Raw genomic sequence first — 23,310 nt, 5'->3', positions numbered from 1 at the left:
TCCTTCCCAGAAACAGAAGAGCTTGAGGTCTTTATCTCCACTAGCACACCATGACCAAAAGGAAACGACCTAAAGAGGGAAAACAATGTCCTGGAAGTCTCCAAGATGTGTTTGCTCAGTGGTGAGAACACACTCAAGCACAAAAGGAGAGCTGCAGTGTGTGGTGAGAGGAATATTATCCATTGTATATTCATTATGAGAAGGAGATAACATAACAGAGAGATTTGTTTATCAGATAAACAGAGTTAGGAAACGTTACTTTCATGGAAAAAACCTAGAAACCTATGCAGCTCAGTATTCAGCCTCTGTTGTACAGTGAAAGTTGAACTCCACAGCTTCACAGCAGGTGTAACGTTGCTGTATACACATATCAGAACGGATCCAACACTGACATCAAGAGGGTTTCCATCATCCCATCAACAATGTTACTCCAGTATTCAGTGAAACAGACAGTCAACTGTTCTGAGGTCAGAATGCAAGAACGACCTCTATTGTGTCTTCACACTGGAAACAAGGGGAGTTTTGACATGAAGCAGAGCCTGGGAATGACTCATAGACTGATAGATACATTGTACTATATTCCCAAGATCTCTTTACACAGAAGTAAATCTATTGTGGCCATGGATCACATAGTTTCACCATTTATTATCTAAGTTAGTGTGGGCAGCTATGGCTCGTCTATTTTGACAATAGCACCAGATGTTCTTCCCACTTTCATACATGTGACATGGAAAAAAAATAACTGTTACTAATTTCTGACACAAAACAAAACCTCATCTTAGAAGCTACATAATACTAAAACGGCACATTGTAATTATATGGGATTAAAAATATATGATTTATGCATTAATCATCCTATTTTAAGCCATTCTGCTGCCTTTGCAATATGTTACCTCCTTTACATGTACAGTGGTGAAAAAACTGATGGCCAACACATGAGGTTTCTTGTGCAAACCAGTATTCTCTTAATCCCCACTTCAAAAACCTTGTTAGGGTAAAGTTTCTGCAGACAGAAAACAATAGTTATGTTGCTTAATTGATGGGGTGTAACATACCCTGAGAATCTGGTCTCCCTCCTCCAGCCCCTCCTTGGCTGCGGGACTGTCTTCCAAAACTCCTGCGACAAAAATCCCCACGTCGTTCCCTCCTGCTAACCGCAGGCCGACACTCTCTCCTTTCTTGAACTTGACCAGCTTCATACTTGGCCTGCAGGAACACACAGGTATAAAGACAAGAGTTCAGCGAAAAGGTTTGGAAATCATGATCAATCACTCTAAGAGACCTAAAACAGCCAGCTATTCAAGCCAGCATTATGTGCTACAACAAAAAAGCCAAGTCAAATATTTACCAGAATCTCTGCAGAGAAGCTTATTCAGCTTTTCAAATAAATAATAAAGTTCATATATATTATCAAAGAGTACAAAATATGCACTTGATCTACACTTTGTGCTACGTCCATGTCTGCACTCACAATTGTCCAGTGATTCAGGAGACAGCATGAAGAACATTTACCTGAGAATGCTGTCATCGTGAGCGGCGCTGGGTACAGGGGCATCAGACGGGCTGACGGGCAGGTCCACATCAGGCTGACCAGGCTGTGCATAAACTGGCTTTGGTTCTGGCATAAATACAAGCATACCAAAGAGAATGACCCACATATACACAAAGAAAACACTCAGCAACAAAGCTGCATCACTTTTGTTATTTTGTGTGCTAAAGACAGCGAGCCAAGTGCTACTTAATGAAATAAAACCTATTGTAAATCTGAAAGCATCTGCTTTAAACCATGTCAGACGTGGTGATGAATATTACTGAGTAATGTATTATATAGGCTCATTTTTGTTGGGTGTTGAAGTGTAGAGAGCATTTCTTTGAGAAGGCTGGGAAGGATCTGTAACTTGTACGACAATGTGGCGATTAGATGATGTAAAAACAGCAGCTGAGATTGTGGCTTTTTAGGTGTATTACCCATAATGTGAGTTTACTAAAAAGGTATTTCTGACCCATGACTCACTTTGTTTTTTTAAATAATTTATCTTCTGGTGCCTTCAGCAAACATACACAGCTCTACACAGAACCAAACAGTCCAACTGCAGCAGTAAGCAGTCTAAGCCTGAGTAAACACTTGTTTTCTAAACTGTGCTTGAGTGGATCAAAGGTCATATAACAGTGTTAATAGTTCAGACTAATGTGAGGGCCTGCATAAATCCCTCCTGTCGATGTGTAGACAGTTCTTTACCAGGCAGCGGGGGTAACTGTTTGTCATCTCTGGAGCTGGCCTGGTCGCTGGCCTGTGACAAGACACCATCATCAGAGCTTTTGACTGGCGTGGACATGGCCCCTGTTTTGGATGTGCGATCCTCATCTCGACTTCGATGGCTGAAATAAATGATAACAACGCATCACAATTCAGTATGAGTAGGCGGCCAATGCTATAAGCATTGACAGTTTAAAGATGGCACTTTACATGAATGTGTTCCTTGAGTGTGTAAGAATGACCTTGTGTTTTGTGCTTAGTGGTAGTTTTATCCTGTGTTGACATCACCAGGAAGACACACACAATAAAATGAACCCCAAAGGAAACAGCATGAACCACAGGCTGCGTCACATGGCATAAATATAAAAAAATGTCTATGAAAATTCAATGAGCAATTAAAAGAAGGATTTGCAGCTATATCAAAAAGACACAGCACTTTTATCAACGATGTAACATTGTGCATTCTTTAGGGTGGATGTTTTTCTTTCGCTCAAATTGTGTGGTTTTCACAGTATGTCAGTAAAAAACATGTTCCAACCTTCAAAAGGAACGGACGGGGTTTAAAAAGGTTTTATTTTCCAAATTACTTTTTTCTTGCAGGATGATATATTGCAAACTCACATTTCATAGACCATAACCTTGCCAGTGAGCGCACACAGGCAGAAAAAGATAAATCAGAATGAGGGCTGCAGCATAAACTCTTGAGTTGGGATATTTTTCAGTCCAAGATCCTGTTCAACCTGCATCAAATAAATTAAGGAAAACAGTGTGTGTGAGTCTAGCAAGTTATGTCTAACAGGGTAGAAAGGGATCTGCCGCTTAAAACAATGCTTGAATTCCAATGTGATCACATGACTGCCTGCTGGCACAGTACTTGAGCTGTATTCAGAAGCTTTTGTAAAAGAACGTGAAGGTGCAGGCCGTGCCACCAGTTCAGCGTGTACAACGTCGCTCAAGCCCGTCCTCTCAAAGTGTATGGATTATATAGTGTAGTCACTCACAATCCAACAATAAAACTTAATAAAACGCAGATACAAAGACGGTGGATGTACAAGTATTGACATATAAATGACCAATTATTAGAGTCCAACCTGTCAGCTGTGCAGCTGCAGCACTTATTTACAATTCTTCCAACCACAGTTTTCCCTTTACTAGGTCCATGAATTTGTTCAGCAGTTCTCACGACAATGCAGTTTTACAAATAAACTTGGTCCGAGCAGTTTTATGTCAGCAGAATCAACATCAGAGAGACCTATATCGCTGTTTGTTATGGAGGGAGAAGGCTAAATGAGAGCGGCATTCCAGGGATAAATAACAAAATTGCAATGGGAGAGAGAGACATTGTGTCTGTGTGTGTGTGTGTGTGTGTGTGTGTGTGTGTGTGTGTGTGTGTGTGTGTGTGTGTGTGTGTGTGTGTGTGTGTGTGTGTGTGTGTGTGTGTGTGTGTGTGTGTGTGTGTGTGTGTGTGTGTGTGTGTGTGTGTGTGTCGGATGAATGAGAAAGAGAGAGACAAACAGAGCGAGAGCGATGGACAGAGAAAGAGAGAGTGAGAGTGGTGTGGCCTAAATCTTCTGCTTCTTGCCGCAGAATTGTGCTAAAAAAGGCGTCACGCTGACAAATGCAATTTGACAGAACCCTCTGTTCAATCCTCTCACTTACACATTTTTATCGTATGGGTACGGGCAAAGGAAAGCAAGTAAGTGAGATGCAGAAAAAGTGGAACAGGAGAGAATTTGCTGCACAAACAGAATTGAATCTACGCTGTTAAACAGTCCTGTTCTCCATAATTATTCATCCATTCAGAAACTACAAAATATTTCCAGAACAAACCTGACTGAACAAAAGTGACTGGATATACTAACATCCTGTTGAAAAATAAGGAAAGGATTGAAAACCAGAATTTGATTCTTGATTCTACCACTCCAAAAAATCACTAAGAAAAACTACCAAATATTCTAGAAAAAAATTAATTACTCACACCAATGCATCTGTAAGTTGAACCATGACGCTCATTAAAAAGATGTTATCTTAATTCCTTGCTGCACAACACAGAGAACCTTTTCCCTTTGTACAAAGTATACTGAATCCCACTTCACACACTTGATGAAGGACTTTTTGGATAATCTGTTGTATTGAGAAACTTGAACTAGTATTGTGTCCTGAGGAAAAGAATGCCCCTAAACCCGACAGCCAATCAGGTTCAGCGAACCATTTGGCTTGGGGCAAAGCACTGTGGGAAGTATGTCAAATTCCTTTTACCCCTCCCAAACCGGCAGATAGTAAAAAATATTTCTTTGCATCACGGTCTAGTGACGGCCAGCTCTGGATTGCGTGTTAAAACACAACCAGATGAGTAGCAGGTGGAACTCCTCTTACAACAACTCATATGTTTACCAAATTAACAATCATACTAAAAAAAAAAAAAAAAAAAAGACACTGTAGCACACAAAGGTAATAGAGGGATTAGGGAGCGTGACAACCAAAATATTGTAGTAAAAACTGCTCAAAAACAAACAGGCTTGTTGTCAGATGGATGCATTGACTTACATTGGAAGCAATCTGTGCAACAGTGAACCTGCCCTCATCCTGCATTGAAACAAGTATAGTTACTGCAAAGTCTGACACAATGTACCATCTATTAAAATGGCAGTACTCGAGGTTAATCTACTCATAGTATTTGACTGAAAAGCAACTAATAAGCCAAACAGTTAATCATGCAGCAGCATAGCAAACTAACATCTCAGCTACAACGGCAGATTTAAATGTGCGTGTAATAAACTCGATCTCTGTTTGTTGGTTTAAATTAGAATTTTGTATGCCTGTCCTGGTAAAAAAAATTGGCCATTTAAGATTGGCACTTGTATCTCACATAGCCAGTCCTCCATCTCATCAACATCACAGAAGCTTAAAGATAATTGCCACCATTTTATTAGCAATGACTTTGCCAATGACCATCTCCTGAAATGTTTTAAAAATGTTTATATGCAGAGTATGACAGTCCATTGTGTCTGCAACAAGCGTAATGAAATGAAGGTTTGGTTAAATGAGACACTGACCGTTCAGACAAGAACAAGTGCTTGAAGACCTTGATTCAACACCCACCCTGCACTGTTTCCTGTGAACTATTTACAGAAAGCAGTAACATATCCTGTCTGTTCCCATTGCAGCCAATTGCAGAATTAGTTTCCTAAAGCTGCAGCCCTGTGTCAGTCCCCAGTCCTGTTTTATTTACTGGATTCAAGTGTGCAAAATCTACTTACCTCATCTCATTCACTGTCCAAGCTCCACACTGAATGAGAGAACCTATAGTCACTTGTATGTATCTGCTAGCTTTCGTTTGCCATCTATGTGTCATCTAACTAAATTTCCCCACTGTGGGATTAATAAAGTCTAAATCTAATCTAATCTAAAAGAAACTATGCAACCTCTAAACTACAAGAACGAGAACTTACTGGAAGCTCCAACTGGCGGTAACAGAAGATGAGGGCCAAGAGACAGTACGGACATTAAAACCAATTGAAAGAATAGCTGACAAAGTATACAGAGTATATTCAGATAATAGTTATCAAATGGTATTATAATCACTGAGTATGGATCATAAAGTAAATATCATATTTACATGAATAAAATAACAATAATTAAATGTTTGTGTTCAAAGTGAAAGTGTACTTTCAAAATAAGACCTTTGTCAACCAGGAGTCGGATGAGTCCCTCCTCCTCCCCAGTTCCCTCCCACACAGAGCCAGTATTGGAACTCACTGATAGCTCCTTCGGGACTGTGATGGTTTATGCATGTTATGTCTTCATCTATTGATTTATGCATTAGTGGTGCCAGGTGCTTACTCAGCACCCACTTACCTGTGGATGTGAACATGATGTATGAAGAGTTGGAGCGTGAGTGTGGATGAATGACTGTGTCATGTGTGACAGCTGCGTCCCATCACCACAATGTCAGTGAGGTGTGTGTGTGTGTGTGTGTGTGTGTGTGTGTGTGTGTGTGTGTGTGTGTGTGTGTGTGTGTGTGTGTGTGTGTGTGTGTGTGTGTGTGTGTGTGTGTGTGTGTGTGTGTGTGTGTGTGTGTGTGTGTGTGTGTGTGTGTTCGTTTCGCCCACCTGCCATTGCTGATCTGCCGAGGTGAGTGACGGAGATGTTCCGATGTTTCGGGCCTGTCAGGTGAACGTGATCGACTTCCTCTCCCGAGGGATCGATTGGAATGGTCTGATGTCAGTGAGTGTATTTCTGAAATGTCTGTGAAATATAAATTGAGTATGCATTAGCATTTAATCAATGACGTAAATCAAAATTGTATTGTATATAACAAGAAAGAACTAAAAAAGGTTTTCAGATTCACATGTTTTAAAAAAGCGGTCACAGCTCGTCCAATCAAATGCTCGCTGCATTCAACAAGGCAACACGACACGACACGTCTGTTGTCTCACCATCTCTGTCGGAGTTATTGGCTGATGGGATGCTGTCATCGAGGTCAGGAATGTTGAGCAGTGTGGCACGCTCATCTCTCTGCACAACCATCTTTAGCTTGCCCTTTGACCTCTCAATCAGCTTCTTGGCATCTATCAGGGATAGGTTCTCTGTAACTGTGCCATTGATCTGCAGAGGAAGAGGAGCAGGTCAGCACCAGAACTAAAGAGGTAAACTATCTCTGCTGCACAGTTCTTTATGTGGAGCCCACAACTACCATCATGACAAGGCAAAGAGTACATCTTTAATGAGGAGAAGCAGAGGAAGCTATTAACAGGTTTAATATGGATAACATAACTGGACTGACGATCCTAATAGTGCTGTGTCAGCACAGAGAGTGAACACAAGTATCATAAACTCTACCAATTAAACCAAAAGTATTTTTTATGTTATGTTATAATGTTTTGTTTTTTACCCTGTAATAACATTTAAACTAGAAGAAGAACAAGGAGGAGGAGGAGGAGGAGGAGGAGGAAGAAGAAGAAGAAGAAGAAGAAGAAGAAGAAGAAGAAGAAGAAGAAGAAGAAGAAGAAGAAGAAGAAGAAGACATTTATCTGGTCACAGTCCACTGTTGAACATTTTCAGTAAAAAAGAAAACCCTTTTCTAACTCTTCTTCTTTCTACTAAATCATGTGAAACTATCTTCTTTACACATTCATCTTTTCTATGTTTGCTCTCATCAAGTTTTTTTCAAGTGCATTTGGTCATCACTGTGTTTTATTCATGGAAAACCTCCTTTGTTCTCTCTCACCTTAAGGACAACATCTCCCTCCTGAATGTTTCCATCTCTGGCAGCAAGGCTCTCTGGAGAGATGTCCTTCACAAAGATGTGGCTGGCCAGCCGCAATCCATATTCTGCTTTCGGAGGTGATAAGCATAAAAAAAAGTCATTAACAGGATGCATCAGTTTAACTGTCAATTGATTCTGTGCAAATAAGATTAATAGACTACTTCACATTTAAGTTCTGATCAACCTTATTGTGTATGTTAATAAAGTTGAGAAAACTCCAGAAGTTAATCATCTGTTGTGTTTGTTTTTATGATATTCGGAAGAGTTTTGTGTAAATCAGATGTATCCACAATATGCACAGTCATCATTTCAGATGCCGGGACATCGTAATGCTCACCTTCATTTTTGCGAGACTTGACAAGGGTGACCTTGGCAGGCCTGGGTGGAGCAGAAGAGGTTTGTGATCGGCGATCAGAGCGTGGCGAGACGCTCCTCTCCCGAGAGGCACTGTGATCCCGCCTCCCGCTGCTGCTGCGCTCACGATCCTGACGCCTGCCAGTGCCTGTACCTCCGCTCGCGCCTCCATAGGCACTTTGGCCACCATGGTGCTCATAACCATCATCTTCATCACTGTCCTCTTCCTCATGCTCAGACATCGTCTCCCTGTCCCCTGGCCGTGAAATTGGGATTTGTACTTTCCTTTTCCTTCGAATAGTCTTGAAAAAGAGACAAAATTTCAGATGTTAAAGGTTCAGACATTATTTTTGCGCTGATATCTTAAATATTACAAAAACATTCAGTTAAATTCCCTGACTCTGCAACATCATAGGTGACATATCTTCTGTGTTGAACTTACTATCTTTGCATTTTTGCCACTTTTGCGAAGTTGCTGAACAGCGTAGGCATGTTCTACATTGTCCATAGAAACTGCATTGACCATCACCACTCGATCATTTTCTCTGGAAAAAATGTGTAGATGCACAAACAGTTGTTAAGATTTATGAACTACATGATGAATATTAGGATAGTGGACATCATTGCAGCATAAAACAAAACAGAGATGTATTAAATATTCTGAGGTCAGACTAACAGATCTCCTGGAAACACTTACTGAAGCAGACCCTCTGCAGGACCTCCTTTCAATACATCAGATATCACAATGGATGTCTCTCCACTCTGGAAATGAGGGTTGTCTCGCCCACCTGAGATGGCAATGCCAAACCCAAATCCTGGGGCCTGTTAACACAAAAATACACAGAGGACTTACTGATACAACAGAAAAGGCAGATACACTAGACCTGTGATTAGATTAGATTTAGATTTGACTTTATTAATTCAGTCGTCACAGCAGCAAAGAAAACCAAAAGTGCACACAATATGAACAAATACGTATCAGATATAAGAAATAAGATAGATTAAAAAAAATATTATTTTAGAATAAATACACACACAGACTATACACACAAAAAACCCCAAATTAAATTAAATTAAAATAAATAAATACAGTTTGGGACAAATAGAAAAAAGTGTCCGGTGCTATGAAATGAAATGAGGTGTGCAATGATATGTGTTGAGGTTTGCTGTAAATACTTTAACTATTTAGACTCTGTTCAGGCTTAATTTTAGCCAAACTGTTACTTAGGTATAATAATGTGCAGTGAAGGAGGGCTTTTAAAGAATGGGCCAATTACTGTAAACAACAACAAAGCTATGCATTTGCAAGTTTTCTACTTTCCCAAGAGGATTCCATTGATGTTTTGAGGACTGCAGTGTTTTTGCCAGCACCAAGGGAGCATACCATGTGATGTCAACGGCTAATCTTACAATCACTACAATACGGGAGTGCTGTGCGGCTGAACAGCGCAGGTCACGCTGGGCAGCTCCTTCAGACTCAATAAAGCTGCTTCTAATTAGATTACAGCAAGCAGGCCAGTCTAGACAGGTGCTCTACACAATCCCACAACACAGCAGCATCAACCAACCAGAGTTTACTGTCTCAAAGCACACAGGAAGAGAATGAGTATACTCCTTTCTCTCTAGGGGAATATGGCTTTGAACTGTTTTATAGTTAACCTGATGATGCTGATTGTGCCACAGTGGTTAGTCAGTGATATCCACCGAACTTACAATAGCTACTGACGTTAGGAGGTACAACCTGTCATGATTGTAGGACAAAAAGCACATGGACAGAAAAAAGATATCGGTTGTTCCCTGGAGTTGTATTAAGGAGAAGAGTATGTTGCTAACAGGAAGGAAGTGAAATGAAGTAGTAAGGAAGTGGGTCCTGATTTCTGTCTTCCTTCGCCTTGTTTCCTGCCATCTGGGTTCCCTGACTATTGTTTCACTTGCACACATCCTGAGGCTACAGCTGGGCCTCTCAGCACAGACATGATGGGCAGAAGACAGAGGGACAGAGAGGGGGGGGGACAAAAGTGAAGAACAGGCAAGACATACCGCATGATTAGGATGCCAAAGAGAGAAGACAAAAGAAACAAAAGGGAAGAGTGAATTAAAGAGTTGTAAACACTTACCCTGTGAAGGGTCACTGTGTGCTGTTCCCATATGACAGTTTCCTCCATAGCTGCACTCTGCAACACAGGACACAACACGTCGGTTAATTAAACGCAAGTATACATTCAAATGTAATCAATTACAATCACCCAGCAAAAAATGATATGTTTGTGCAGCTGTTTGGGTTCATAGGTTTTGATTCACCTAATCAGTGGTGTTAATGTATCTGATTGCATATACTGTACCCACGTTACATAAATGAAGAGGGGTAAAGAATACTCAAGGTAGTGTAGAATTACTGTCCAGTATATAAAACACACAGATATGATCACAGTTCACTCCTCTTTGAAAGTATTAAGAAGTGTGGAAATCGATCATGTGGCGTTGCATGACATGACTGTATGGAAGGCAGCAGCTTCTGACATAATCGACCAGGTTGAACAGAAAACAATACCTCCTAGATTTACAATATATTTATATGCAGCTATATATAATAGCACCTGCCTGTAAACTGCTTGTACAATGAATATTTCCATGTCCTGTTCTCTTTCAGTAGACAGAGCAGTTGTTTGGTTACCAGCAAGGTAGTCTCTATTGCTTATTTGCATCACTAAATCCTGGAGTACCAAAAGTCTACATGTGAAATGATTATGAATGACAGCAGCATGAGTAAAGTGCCGGCAGAGACCGGCTGAGTCCTCAAAGCGTGAGTGAGCATTCCTATATTATTCCTGGCCGGGTTATCAGGGAGAGTTAAAGCAGTGAAGGTATTTAGCTGCTCCCGTCCTGCCACACCGGATTAGACTGAATGTTGGCAGGAATATTTTGCTTTCACCTACTCTTTAATTTAGTTATATCATACATGTTTCCCTTTATGCAAGACTTATGGTTTTTATTTTATTTTATTTTATTTTATTTTATTTTATTTTATTTAGGCGTGTTTCACATAGATTTTCCACTGCGGGTGCCCCCACATTAAACACAGGAAATGCCACAGAACTCCGAGTATGCATCCATCAGACTATAATAATGTTATCGTTAGGTCTAATGGATACTCTTCAATTTGTTTATTGTACAGCAGTGTGTATTTAAACTCCCAGAGTGCTATGTATCCAGCTTTAAATTACAGCTTTGCTCTGCTTCCCTGCAGCTGATGAAGCAACAGTGCCGTCCTGCCTGTCTGCCTGCAGGGAGCGAATGTACAGCTGTCTGTGGCAGAGTGCTGAGCACAGTCCAATGTGGAGGGGGAGAAGGAAAAGACAAACACCACCACACGTGGCAGGGTGCTCATTTACTACTACACCTTCTATAATCAGCCTTTTAAAATCACACACCATGTCATCTGTCCACCCTGTCATCGTGATAATCTCGCTGTCTCACCCCTTCATCATCACCTAATCCCCAAACTATCTCAACCATCATTTTCAAGATTATCATGGTCATTACTGTCATCACCTTTCCTTATCCTAAATATACAGTTTACAGGAGGTGCACACTGCAGGATGGTTATCTGCATGCCTCCGAGAGCCACCTGATAAGAGTGTCTGGTGTTTGTTGAATGCCTCGACATGTTAGACTGTAGGTTTGTTGAGAAAGACAGACCTAACACAAACAAATAAGACAGACGGTAGATGGCAGATACGCATATTTGTGTAAATACGAGGCGGAAAAAACATTTCAAAATGACGGAGGTTTTAATTGGGCTCATAACAGCAAGGTGCAAAGATGCAGTCAATTCTAGAACTGAAACATTAGCTGATCAAGAGAAAAGTCATCAGCAACGTTTTGACAATCAATTAATTGTCTGAGTAACTTTCTAAGAAAAATGTCAAAGATTTGTCAGTGTAAATACTTTCATTATAGTGATGTTTTAAAGCAACGTGTGACACTGAACAGACTAAAGTCTGGATTCTGTAAATATTAACCTATGCAGAACTTACTGTAGGGCCCCTAATCTGGCTTTGCGGTCAATCTTTTGCTTTCACTCTTCTGAACCATATGACAAGGAATCATTTGGAGAATAGTTCATTTCCATGGCAGCTCTGTGTGGATGCTATTTATGTCCATAATTGGCGGAGAGCCTGGGCATCCCCTCGCTTTATCCCCCCCTTCCCCTCCCCCTCCTGTCTGCCCCTACGACTCCCACAGTAAAGCCACTATTGTGTGAGGGGACCTGACCCATTTAACCACGTCTCCCCCCGACATTCCCAAACACATCCATTCCTCTAAAGTGTTTTGTGATATATTCATCCATCCGTTCATCCATTCATTCATCCAACAGTCCAGGCAAACAGAGAGGGGCTACGCTATGAGAAACAACAGCATGCTGGGGTCATGTGACCAGGTGGTCAGGCAGGCAGGTGGTCTTGTCCTTGAACTGTGGGTTGCACTGATAGGCAGGCAGAGGGAGGAGCCGGAGGAGGGGAGCAAGGCTGTGGGCTGCTTCTACAACTTCAATATACAGTACCGAGAGACAGGGTCCATAAAACTGTAGACAAGGACATGTGAAACAATATGTCCTTTTTATTCTCTGGTCCCTTATTTCTTTACAACACACACACACACACACACACACACACACACACACACACACACACACACACACACACACACACACACACACACACACACACACACACACACACACACACACACACACACACACACATATAAATACTCACCATTGAAATAAATCGCTGTAGTATGAGAGAAAGAATGATCTTCTGTCAAATAAACCACACATTTGTTTCAAGGCAGATGGTTTTAATGAATTAAATTGATTATAACATTGCTGTCCATATTAGTGTTTTCAATCATGCAAAAGCGTGAAATGTTTCGTAAAGTTAAGCTTGTGAGTGGTGAGGCTCTGTCCCTCACAGATATACAGTACAATTAAGACAGTCTACGAGGCAGTTTGGTTATGGCTGGATAACATAAGATGTTTTTATCTACATTTTGAAGCAGATCCTCTACTGATAAATATGTGCAAAGGCTGTGTCACAAAATAAGAGCCTAGAATACAGGCTACAGACAAATACAAGGTTTACTGGTAAACTCGGTGAACAGATCTCAGCCAAGGTAGAGAACCTGCCCGTCTCTTAGGCTGCTTAGACTATTTTACTCTACTGGGACTGCAGCTATGCCTCTCAGGTGAGATTAATGCAGTAATTAATCACTGCAATGTGAAGTGGTGATTAACAGGCAGGCTGATTGAGTGTGAGATACAAGTAGGGTGGAAAGCAGACAGCAATAGCCCTTAAGTCTTAGCATAACTGGGAAAAGGGCAGTTGAAATCCCTCTCCATGAGAAACCCAACTAACATATCCATTCCAAGGATTTACTGGGAGACATAAAAAAAATAACAAACAATTTACTTTTAACAAGTGGATTTTTAACAGCTAATTACCACGTGATGTGGATGAGAGAGGACAGAGTGGTCTCATCTTTCCTAAAATACAAATCCACAGAAAGACGTTTCTGTGAGGAAACGATCTTTCAAGCCGTAGCTCCGTGTCAAAAGGTCATTTGGTGATCTCGTATATTATATTACAAGCAAAGAGCCCAGAATATGTGGCGCCAAAACAAACATGAACACAAGTGTGTCTTATTTTCTGGAGTAAAATGAAAATAAAAAATACTGACGGGAACAAAGGATGAGGTTTATCTCTGAAGTCACAGAGTTGTGTGAAACAATGGTGTGCTTGATGTTGCACAAACTGACGGCAGCCTAGTGTATTTATACATCCATATTAGTCAGGCTTGAGCTCTGGCCAGCAAGGCCCAGGGCTGAGAAACAAAGAGCAGCCATCAAAACACACACATGTGTACTTGTCCGTATACACACACACACCCACACCAACCATGATCTAACACTACAGGGCCTCTTTGTTCAAGCTACAGCCAGCCTGCCTCGACCCCGTCTGGTCCACCATAACACACAGTCCAGTACAGATGATAATAGCTCTCTCAGGCTCTTCAAAGCCAAATACTAATCCAGTTCTTTGGGGAATACTGATGAACGGACTGGAATGAAATGAATGATGAAATGGACAATAATAACTTGCAGCAGAATGAAATGATAAATAGGGTCAGGACAGCCATGCAAGTCTTCAACACATGCATCTCTGCAGTCTTTGTAGTTTTCAAACATATTCACATTCAAGGAGAATCTACACAAACTGCAGATACACTGCCAACAGTTTAACAAGATGTGCACTCTGAGCAAATCCAATTTGCGCTCAGCTGAACAGCACAAACTTTGGGGAACTCCAAGCATTCAGCTGAAAACAGCCTTAAACACTAGATCCTGGGTATGACACTCCAGTTGGGGGCATTGAATACACAGTAATTAAACAAAGAGACATACACAGTCAAACACAAGAAGACTTAAGTCTATTCTATTTTATGGGGAGGGAGGAAGGGGGGGGCAGTTAAAAAATGCAATTTCACATCATGTTTTCCCATCATTACCACATCAGTGTGACTTTTTTTTTTTTTTTTTTTTTTTCCCAGAAAAGCTAGAGCAGAAATTAAATAACACCTAAAAAGCATAAAAACAAAACTTGCATAAGAAGTACACTGGGGAACAACAACAATATTAGATCTGGGAAAAGTCATTTAGTTCTCCACAATGATTTTTATAATCGCTCGGCTCAAGTGGTGCCCAAAATGGCTTGGGTGCTCCTCCTGATCCTTTACAACCTATAGCTTTTTCTAATCTATCCAAATATTAACATTGAAAGGAAATTAACAAAGTAGCAGGTGACAGTGAGGTCATCCTTTGAGTAATGTCATAGACTGAAAGGAGGTTTAGAAGAAGCACAACACAACCTCTTTATAAGTGCTGCACCAATGAAACTGTTGTCCAGTAGTCCATTGCTCACCACCTCCCTTCATCTGCCTTCCCTTTATTTGAACCACAGGAATGCTTCATACAGTGGGCGGATCAAATACCAAGTCCAAGACCCCGTTTTTGACAGAAACACATAAGATGAATATTGTGGCAAATGCAGAAAGAAAAAATAGGTCAGCACAGGCATATCTGCCACTCTGTGACAATAATTCCTTTTTTACATCAATACCAGTTGTTCAGAGGTCGAGGGAGACATTCTGAGCAACAGGCTAGAAGCAGTGAGTCTCTCCATGACGACAAGTGTGGGGCAAAATCCTGACAAAGCTTTAGGTCAGTGTGTCTGCTCTTCTCTGATAGCCTGAGGCAGGATGTAAGCAAGCACAGCCACAGCACCCACAGGAAAACACTCCACTTCCTGTTTGCAGGAAATAGCTGAAAATCCCTGTGCAAACTATTAAAAATTCCTCCTTGTATAGCTCACCCCATCTTATGACCTGCAACCTAAGAAAGCCTCAGCGCCGCACTGGAAGGGAATGTGTGACGGCAAGTGGGCATTGCATTAAAAGACCAGGGCTGCATCCTGTTATAGAGGTTTTTAATCTCACTTTCATGTACATTTGTTATGGTCACATTATGGTTAGTAGTTGGTCCTTTCTTCATAGCTTTTTAACATGTTGCTCAGGTGTACTGCAGGAGGTGAGGAGAGGAGAGGAGAGGAGAGGAGAGGAGAGGAGAGGAGAGGAGAGGAGAGGAGGAGAGGAGAGGAGAGGAGAGGAGAGGAGGAGAGGAGAGGAGAGGAGAGAGAGAGGAGAGGAGAGGAGAGGAGAGGAGAGGAGAGGAGAGGAGAGGAGAGGAGAGGAGAGGAGTCAGGGAGGAGATACAAACACTTTAGATCAATATTTACATTGGCAAACCGCACACAATCATCAATCTGGTGTTGGCCATCACTGGGGCAATTGTATCCATGGTAACCATATTGCCCCTCTCAGTGGAGCCAAAGGAAAGAGGTAAGCAGCAGTATACCCAAACAACACATAATTAGAGACACATGCGCTCTTTCTGGAGGGCAAGAACTCAACAGCAAACACATGCGATGTGTAAGCCACGAATGTAAGCTTTTACATGCAGAAGCACGGTGGTGCAGTGGTTAGCACTGTCACCTCACAGCAAAAAAAAAGGTTCCGGGTTCGAATCCGGTCCTGGGCCTTTCTGTACGGAGTTTGCATGTTCTCCCTGTGCTTGCGTGGGTTCTCTCCGGGTTCTCCGGCTTCCTCCCATCATCCAAAAACATGCACCTCAGGTCAGGTTACCTGGCGCCGCGCTAGTGGCAGCCTGCTTCAGCGACGAAATTTCCCTCGGGGATTAATAAAGTGTATAAAATCAAAATCAAAAAAATTCAGACATTCAGTCTTTCAGATTAGCGTGTACTGGGCAACCCCACTAAGTGCACACAATAACAACCTCAACTTAATAACCGCTGTCACCTTCAGTGTTAAACAGATGAATTCAGCAGTAGTGATTTTTAGGGCAGGTTGTTTCTGTGATGGGAGGAGAGAGGGCTGCAAGCGTGTGCTCACACGGGTGTGCAGATGAGGGCAAGTGGCCAATGGGCAGATGACGACGATGATGATGATGATGATGCAGAGACTCAGTCAGCAATGATGTACCGTTGTGCTGACGTGCTCAAATATGCTTGAGTTAATTAGTTTCAAATAGCAGCTCTACTATGTCACAGAGCTCCATAAAAAAAACTCTCCATCAGGACTCCACACTCTCACACACACACACACACACACACACACACACACACACACACACACCTGACTGAAAATTATCTGACACAGAGTCACTGCTAGAATAGTGAGGGTAGGAATAAAATACAAAACCTATAATCCGGGCTTTTGGATTAAAACGTTAATCTGAGCCATGCTTTCCTCTGAAGTCTACTGCTGCTGTCTCATGAAAGCAGACACAGTGAAATGGATAGAAGGAAGGATGGACGGATGGAAGGAAGGAAGGAAGGAAGGAAGGAAGGAAGGAAGGAAGGAAGGAAGGAAGGAAGGAAGGAAGGATGATGAGAACTGGAAAATATTGTCAAATCAACAAGCATGACTCTTCAGTGCACTGTAAAACCATTTTGGTTTGATGAAGGTAATATTGAAGTAGCTGAGAACATCCACAAAGACGTCTCTGTGTTACTGCAGCAGCAGCCTGACTACTAGCAGATGACGATCTGCCTTTTATCTCTATCTTGTATCTAACCTTTAACCTCATGAGATTCTACAAACAACCAAAGACAGGTCGCTGAAAAAAAATGCTCCAGTGACAAATGCAGGCTCCAAGTTTTAACCCCAACCAATATAAAGATAACGTAATAATGTTCTCACATCTGAGAGACATCAGTAAAGCTGAGTGTAAGATTTTGTGAGTGGAAATCTTGCTAGTTAACCTAGTGATAGCCTCCTTAAAGTAATTGTTCATCCAAATCATTTTGACAAAAACACTTAACTGTGACGGTATTGATTTTCAATATCCTCTATAATTATAATTACCTTATATGCTTATCTGGTTCTCAGAAATCATAAGTGCAATGTATTTCTACTTGAATAAATGAAAAAGCTTGGTTAGGAGCTCTGGGTCAGGTACAGGCTCTGATTATTTCCACTGACCACAGAGCAGCTTCACAGAGCTGATGATGTGCACCGAGCAGTTCACTGCTATCCACTGACCCAGACACACAGCTAGCTAGGCTAGGCTAACATCTCGTGCAGCTTATCCAGCAGCAAAGTCATCCTAGCTCAACCACACTAATTGTTCTCTGCCTAGAAAGACAGGAAGTGTTGAGGTCACAGAGGAGAATAGTAACTTCTGGTGGGATTCTGACTTTCCGTTTTTCAAAAATCCATCTGGTTGGTTTAGTTCAAGCTGTGGGTTTTGCACAAACTTCAAAGTTTCAAACAGCCTCTCAGATAGCGGGTCTCACTTTTGAGCTGAAGATGAAAGGAAGATGATTTGCTAAAAAAGAGCAGTCTTATTCTTTTCTCCTTTAGGGTGTGCAGGTAGGGGTGGCAAAGATCCAAGGATGGATGAGTTTGTCTCTACTTACTGTGATCGGTCATTTGAAACGGTGTGAAACTGTGATAGTTTTCCTCCTTCCAATACTATTTAAATGATATAGCAGAATGGTTTGACATGTGTTTGAGGTCTTGGTTGATAAAATGTCTTGTGAGAAGTTTGTTTCATAGATGAACCCTGACCAATTTATCCAACACCCAGTTTTACCAGCAGTTATTGGCTCACAACACTGATATAAAGGAGTTCAAATGACGAGAGAAACTACTGGAAGCTGAAAGGATAAACAGGTGTTACACTTTGTTTTTTCACGGTTTCTCGTAAACACCCACCCACTACAACTAGGGTTTATTTTTGTGTCTATGGAAACAAAGTGTAAGCCAAGGCATTGAGAATGATAACCAGATCCAGCAGGGGTGCTGGATTCAGCCAATCATTGAATACACAACTATCAGCATTCCCACCCTACCCCTCCCTTCACACACACTTGACAGGAATGCGTAGATAAGGAGACCAGTTCCACCTCTCTCACTGCTTGTTTCTCATTCCAAACCGTTGTCCTCACCTTTCCCTGCCTTGTGTTCAAGATCGTTCTGCACCAACCTCCCTCTTTGTTTCTTTTTGTTTCCTTTTTCCATCAAACTCCCCATGAGTACAGAATGAAAGCATGGACGCAGCTCAACACAGCTGAATATAATGTGATAAAATACACAAACATCAGTGACAGAAGAGGAAACAGATTGATAGTGTGGTGATGACGATGCCAGTGGTTACTGTTATGAGTCTCAGCAGTGTAAATGATGTAAATCTATAATCACCAGGAGCCATATGGTGCCATGCGTTGCTATACATTTTTGTCGCAAGAAGTGAGATTTATATAGTAAGTTACTTTAGAGGTTGCAGTTCAAGCTGCACAAATTACTGACACAATGAATCTCCTGCTGAGCAAATGACCTGAAATAAATTCCATAGAATTAAGCTGATTAGCTAAAACAACCATTGACATCAAATCAGAAGTTTAACCAAGCAAGAAACCCATTGTTGTGTACAGAAGTTCACAATCTATGTTAACATTTAAATCATATTTTCAGCAATATTGCCCCCTATAATCCCAGTTACATTGAACAGATCAAAACAAATAAAAGGATTGTACATCTACTCCCCAGCAGAGCTTGACCCAAATGATATCGACCCCGTGGTCAGCTGCAAATCCTTGGCATCTGTATTTTCTTCAGGGTTTTCCCTGCCATTAGAAGCACTCAAGCTATTTTGGGCACCACCGCCAAATGAATAGAAACTCAAAGTAAGAAACTAACCTTTCCACAAAAATTTAGGTTTTAAGCGTCTGGGTGTTGTATATCTATTTTTGCTTTATATTTTCAAAATGTGTGGACAATTTTACACAAGATATGAAAAAAAAATATTTGTTCAAAAATCATGTGAAATATTTTTAATCAGAAACCACAAACTTTTCCAGGGGAAAGGACTCCAAAACCCCCTCCTGAACACAGGCACCCAAGTCTTCCACAAACTCAGGTAAAATGTTGTCTCTGGACACTTAATTAACACAAAAAACACAGTTACAAAAAGTAAGGACAAGGACCTGCCTATGGAAATCCTAACTATCCATTGCAACATACAACACAAAGTGAGCCCAACAGATTGTTAAAGGACATAAGATAAACAGTTGAAACAGTCCATGCAGTGCTGTGAATACTGGGGACCAAAACACTGGTATTCCTAGTACTTGCAAATTATGGTTTCCACTTCACACTACAGCTGGATTTGACTGTGGTAAAACTCACTGTACCACACGGACAAGCAGACACACCGGTGTGTACATGCACACACACACACACACACACACACACACACACACACACACACACACACACACACACACACACACACACACACACACACACACACACATTTAACAAAGGGGTGATTCAGCAAGGGGTCTTTCAGTCTGCTCATGCCTGCCTCCAGACAGGAGGACCAAAATTAGCTGCAACCAGCAAGAACAAAGGTATCGTCTGCCACAACGCAACTACAAAGACTGCACATGGTCCGAGTGATAAGAGCAGCATTTGAACGTTCAAACATAAACTTGGGAGCAGGAAGTTGGCGTGTTTGACACAGAAGTAAAAGCATAATGCTTTTCAAATTTCAGATTGCAGAACATTTTTCACACTGCGCAGCTCTGAACCACAATTCCTAGTCTGCAGAGTCACATGGTGCCATAAAATAAGAGGCCAAGCCCACTCAATGGCATTCCCAAGGCTGGTGAGGACTTCGCTACAATAGGCATGTTGTGGGGCAGAATCTATAGTGAATTAATGAGTTACTGTTGGAGCGGCCATTTTCCCAGCACTTAACTGGCAACATAATTACCATTCCACCAAGAGATGAGAGTTGTGGGGAGTGTGTGTGTGTGTGTGTGTGTGTGTGTGTGTGTGTGTGTGTGTGTGTGTGTGTGTGTGTGTGTGTGTGTGTGTGTGTGTGTGTGTGTGTGTGTGTGTGTGTGTGTGGGGGGGGGGGGGGGGGGCATGGATTCTTTAGCTAGATGGAAAGATAATATATCTAAATTACACCCTCCAACGCACCTAATGAACTAATTACTGTGTGCAAAGAACAACTGCTGCAGATGTGTAATGAAGCCATATCTTGTTATTCAGTAGTGTACTACAGTAACTGAGGGAACATCATTCATCTGTTTTCAGCTCGGCCACTGGAGGCATGACCAACAATAGAAACAAATCAATACTGTGCGGTCTTTTATATGCGAGTATGTTTATAAAGCTGTACAGTTATCGTCAAGGAACATAGGCCATGATTCTTACTTTAAGTTAAGGCACCAACATAGGAAATAATTAATAAATACAAATTTCAGTAATGCTACATTATAAGACTCTAAACTGTAAACTCTCAAGTATAAAATAAATTCAATAAAAAGGATTCATTAAAACAAGTGAAAAATATTCATAATTAACATAGATTAACTATTAGAGCCAGCCGTCCAATTTCAGCTGAGGAACCGTACAATGTGTGCTCAGAAGTCGCACGTGCTGGTCGCGCAAGGCGGCTGATGTTAACACATCGTAGAGATCTACAAAAGATCTATGAGAATTGCCACATCTGCCAAACTTTAAAAGCTAACGGTACGAGCATGCTACAACTCGTGAAATATCAAAATGTTCCCAGTGGCACTCTCACTGCATCATTTCTGTTCCAAAAGTGCTGATATGTAGACCCAAACACACTCCGACCGTCATCGTTTAGATCACAAAGCATGCTGAACCAAGGAAGTCTTGAACCGAACGAGATTTAGCGATATGCACGGAAGGTGTGTGTGTGTATGGAGCAAACAAAGTATCACAAACATATTAGGATTTACACTGCTGACGTGATTCACAAAAAAGTGCCCGGCCCGGCCCGTCCCACATCCTATATATAATTACAAAAATCTGAATGCAGACTCGCAGACTTGTTATGTAACTGTTTGCTTCAGGGAATGACTGTTGACGGTACTGAAAGTTGAGCATACATCCAGTCCTATGTTCAGGTCACGTGCATTATAGCAGATTCAAAGCTGGAGAGGAAAAAAAAAAAAGCAGAAACACTACAACAACACTGAACACTGTAACAAAGGAAAAATGAAGAGCTGGGTATCTAAACAAAGGGAATGTCAAGGAGATAAAAGCACAGAGTTGTTTCTAGAAAGTGCTTAAATTGATGATGATGGTGGTGAGTGATGAATGATGTAATCTTGGTGTAGGGATTGTATTGCTGGATGGTAAAATCACATCACACCTACCACATGTTCCCACAGAACACAACAGGAGACACTTAAATGGCAGAATGACTTTTGTGAATGTAGGAAAAGCTGTTGCTGAGGATGGAACTGTAAATTTGTCATTCTAATTTCTAGAACTGCATATGGACAAGTTGTATATTTGTTAGCAGGCAAAATACCTTGTAGATATCAGCCTAGCGAAAAGCCTCTTTTACCCGTTACATTTCGCCAAAAGAAGCAATTTCCCCCCCATCGAAAGGAAGGCTGACATCGAGGAAATTTACACATCTGTATTTGACTACTGACAGATATGTTTCATTTCAGGTAGCAGTGAGACAAGGTGTCCTATAGGTTTATGACTGTTTCCCAGACAGAAAAGACAGAGCTGTGCTCCCAACACTGTGGAAGATAAACAAATGAACACACAATAGAAAGAGCCTGTGTGTAAAGGCATGTAGGGCAACAAGCCTTGGGATGAATCTGTTCCAGTCTCTTTCTCTCTGGCCTAAACCAGCTGAGCCACGGCTGCCACATGCACTCTCTCGTACCTCCCCTCTCTCTCTCACCGTGTCTCTCTTGCTCTCGCTCTGTCTCGCACACAAAACACCCCCGTGTCAAATCCCTTATGCCTGTAGTGGGAATGATAAATCCCTGCAGAGACCTGCCCTGCACTGCACTGCCCTGCCAGAAAAGGATGCAGGGCTGACTTTGGAGTGTCCTAGCTTTGCTAGACCGGCTTGTGATAAGGAACACTGAGCTAACCGAGAGTCAAGGTTATATGATATTCATGTCCATGTCAAACCAGAGCATCAGCAGGTGAGTGAAGGGTGGTGAATTATTGAATATCCACAGCTCTTCTGTAGAACTAAGGATGAAGGACTAATCCCCGTCTTCCTCGGGGAGCTTCATGATATAATATTTAGACACTGTCAGGTAAATATCAGAGCTCAGACAACAGAGAGAGAGAAGGGGGGGGGGGGGTTATGGACTTCAGACCACTGCTCAGTTGCCTCTGCCTGCAACCACCTGCTTGTATAGCCTCATACAGCAACACCACATCTGGCAAGTTCAGTTTTCACTCTTCAGTTTTCAGCCCAATCAAATTCAAGTGTGACGAATCCATAAACGTTTACTGAAAATGTCTCAACCAACTGTGCTGACAGCTATTAAAGATCTAAACTGAGGTACGATTTATGATGATTTTTACAACACATCCTGCGCAATTTTTTCCAGAAACCGATTCTGGTAAAAGGAGAAATTCAACAACAAGTCAGAACCACACCCGTGTTATTGCAGAAAGTCGGAGACATGGACCAATGACGGTGAAGGAGGTGTAAATAGGATTCATGCTGATGTCTGAGTGAAGCAGTTAACTGTCAATCATGTACTGTCAGCTAACTGTCAATCATCCATCTGTAGATAATTCATGCACAGCGCTGACAGACCACAAAGAGCAAATCAAAATGTGTGGATTGTTTTGCAAGTCTACCGTGAGTCTTAGCCACAGAAGCCGGTGACCCATGCTGGACATGGAAATTTGAATTCAACCTATTTCCCTGTTGCGTTTGAATTAAAAAGAAAAAGATATTAACGTGCAAGTCCAAGAGCCATAA

At 41.6% G+C, this 23,310-nt stretch overlaps 1 protein-coding gene across 19 annotated transcripts in view; it reads right to left on the bottom strand.

Annotated features, from left to right (window-relative positions):
* tjp1a (tight junction protein 1a) overlaps nt 1-23,310 on the bottom strand; it is a 101,305-nt gene that overhangs the window by 22,043 nt on the left and 55,952 nt on the right. For 9 of the 19 annotated variants that reach the window (XM_069697636.1, XM_069697641.1, XM_069697646.1 and 6 more), the window contains exons 3-12: nt 9,998-10,054; nt 8,578-8,702; nt 8,323-8,425; nt 7,864-8,182; nt 7,488-7,591; nt 6,697-6,865; nt 6,370-6,505; nt 2,240-2,379; nt 1,513-1,618; nt 1,056-1,206 (exon numbers count right to left, since the gene is read on the bottom strand). In XM_069697636.1, coding sequence (XP_069553737.1) covers nt 1,056-1,206; nt 1,513-1,618; nt 2,240-2,379; nt 6,370-6,505; nt 6,697-6,865; nt 7,488-7,591; nt 7,864-8,182; nt 8,323-8,425; nt 8,578-8,702; nt 9,998-10,054 — 1,410 coding nt within the window. Of the gene's footprint in view, nt 1-1,055; nt 1,207-1,512; nt 1,619-2,239; nt 2,380-4,804; nt 4,844-5,709; nt 5,722-6,369; nt 6,506-6,696; nt 6,866-7,487; nt 7,595-7,863; nt 8,183-8,322; nt 8,426-8,577; nt 8,703-9,997; nt 10,055-23,310 lie in introns of all 19 variants that reach the window. The other 10 variants (XM_069697630.1, XM_069697633.1, XM_069697634.1 and 7 more) reach the window with 3 other exon arrangements.

This window comes from Brachyistius frenatus, unplaced genomic scaffold (genome assembly GCF_029030835.1).
Source record: "Brachyistius frenatus isolate BFR_SWC_R1_liver_20210118 unplaced genomic scaffold, ASM2903083v1 Contig_24, whole genome shotgun sequence".
Classification (NCBI taxonomy): Eukaryota; Metazoa; Chordata; class Actinopteri; family Embiotocidae; genus Brachyistius; species Brachyistius frenatus.
The sequence above is the reverse complement of the archived record's forward strand: the minus strand, read 5'-3'. Positions and strand labels throughout refer to the sequence as shown.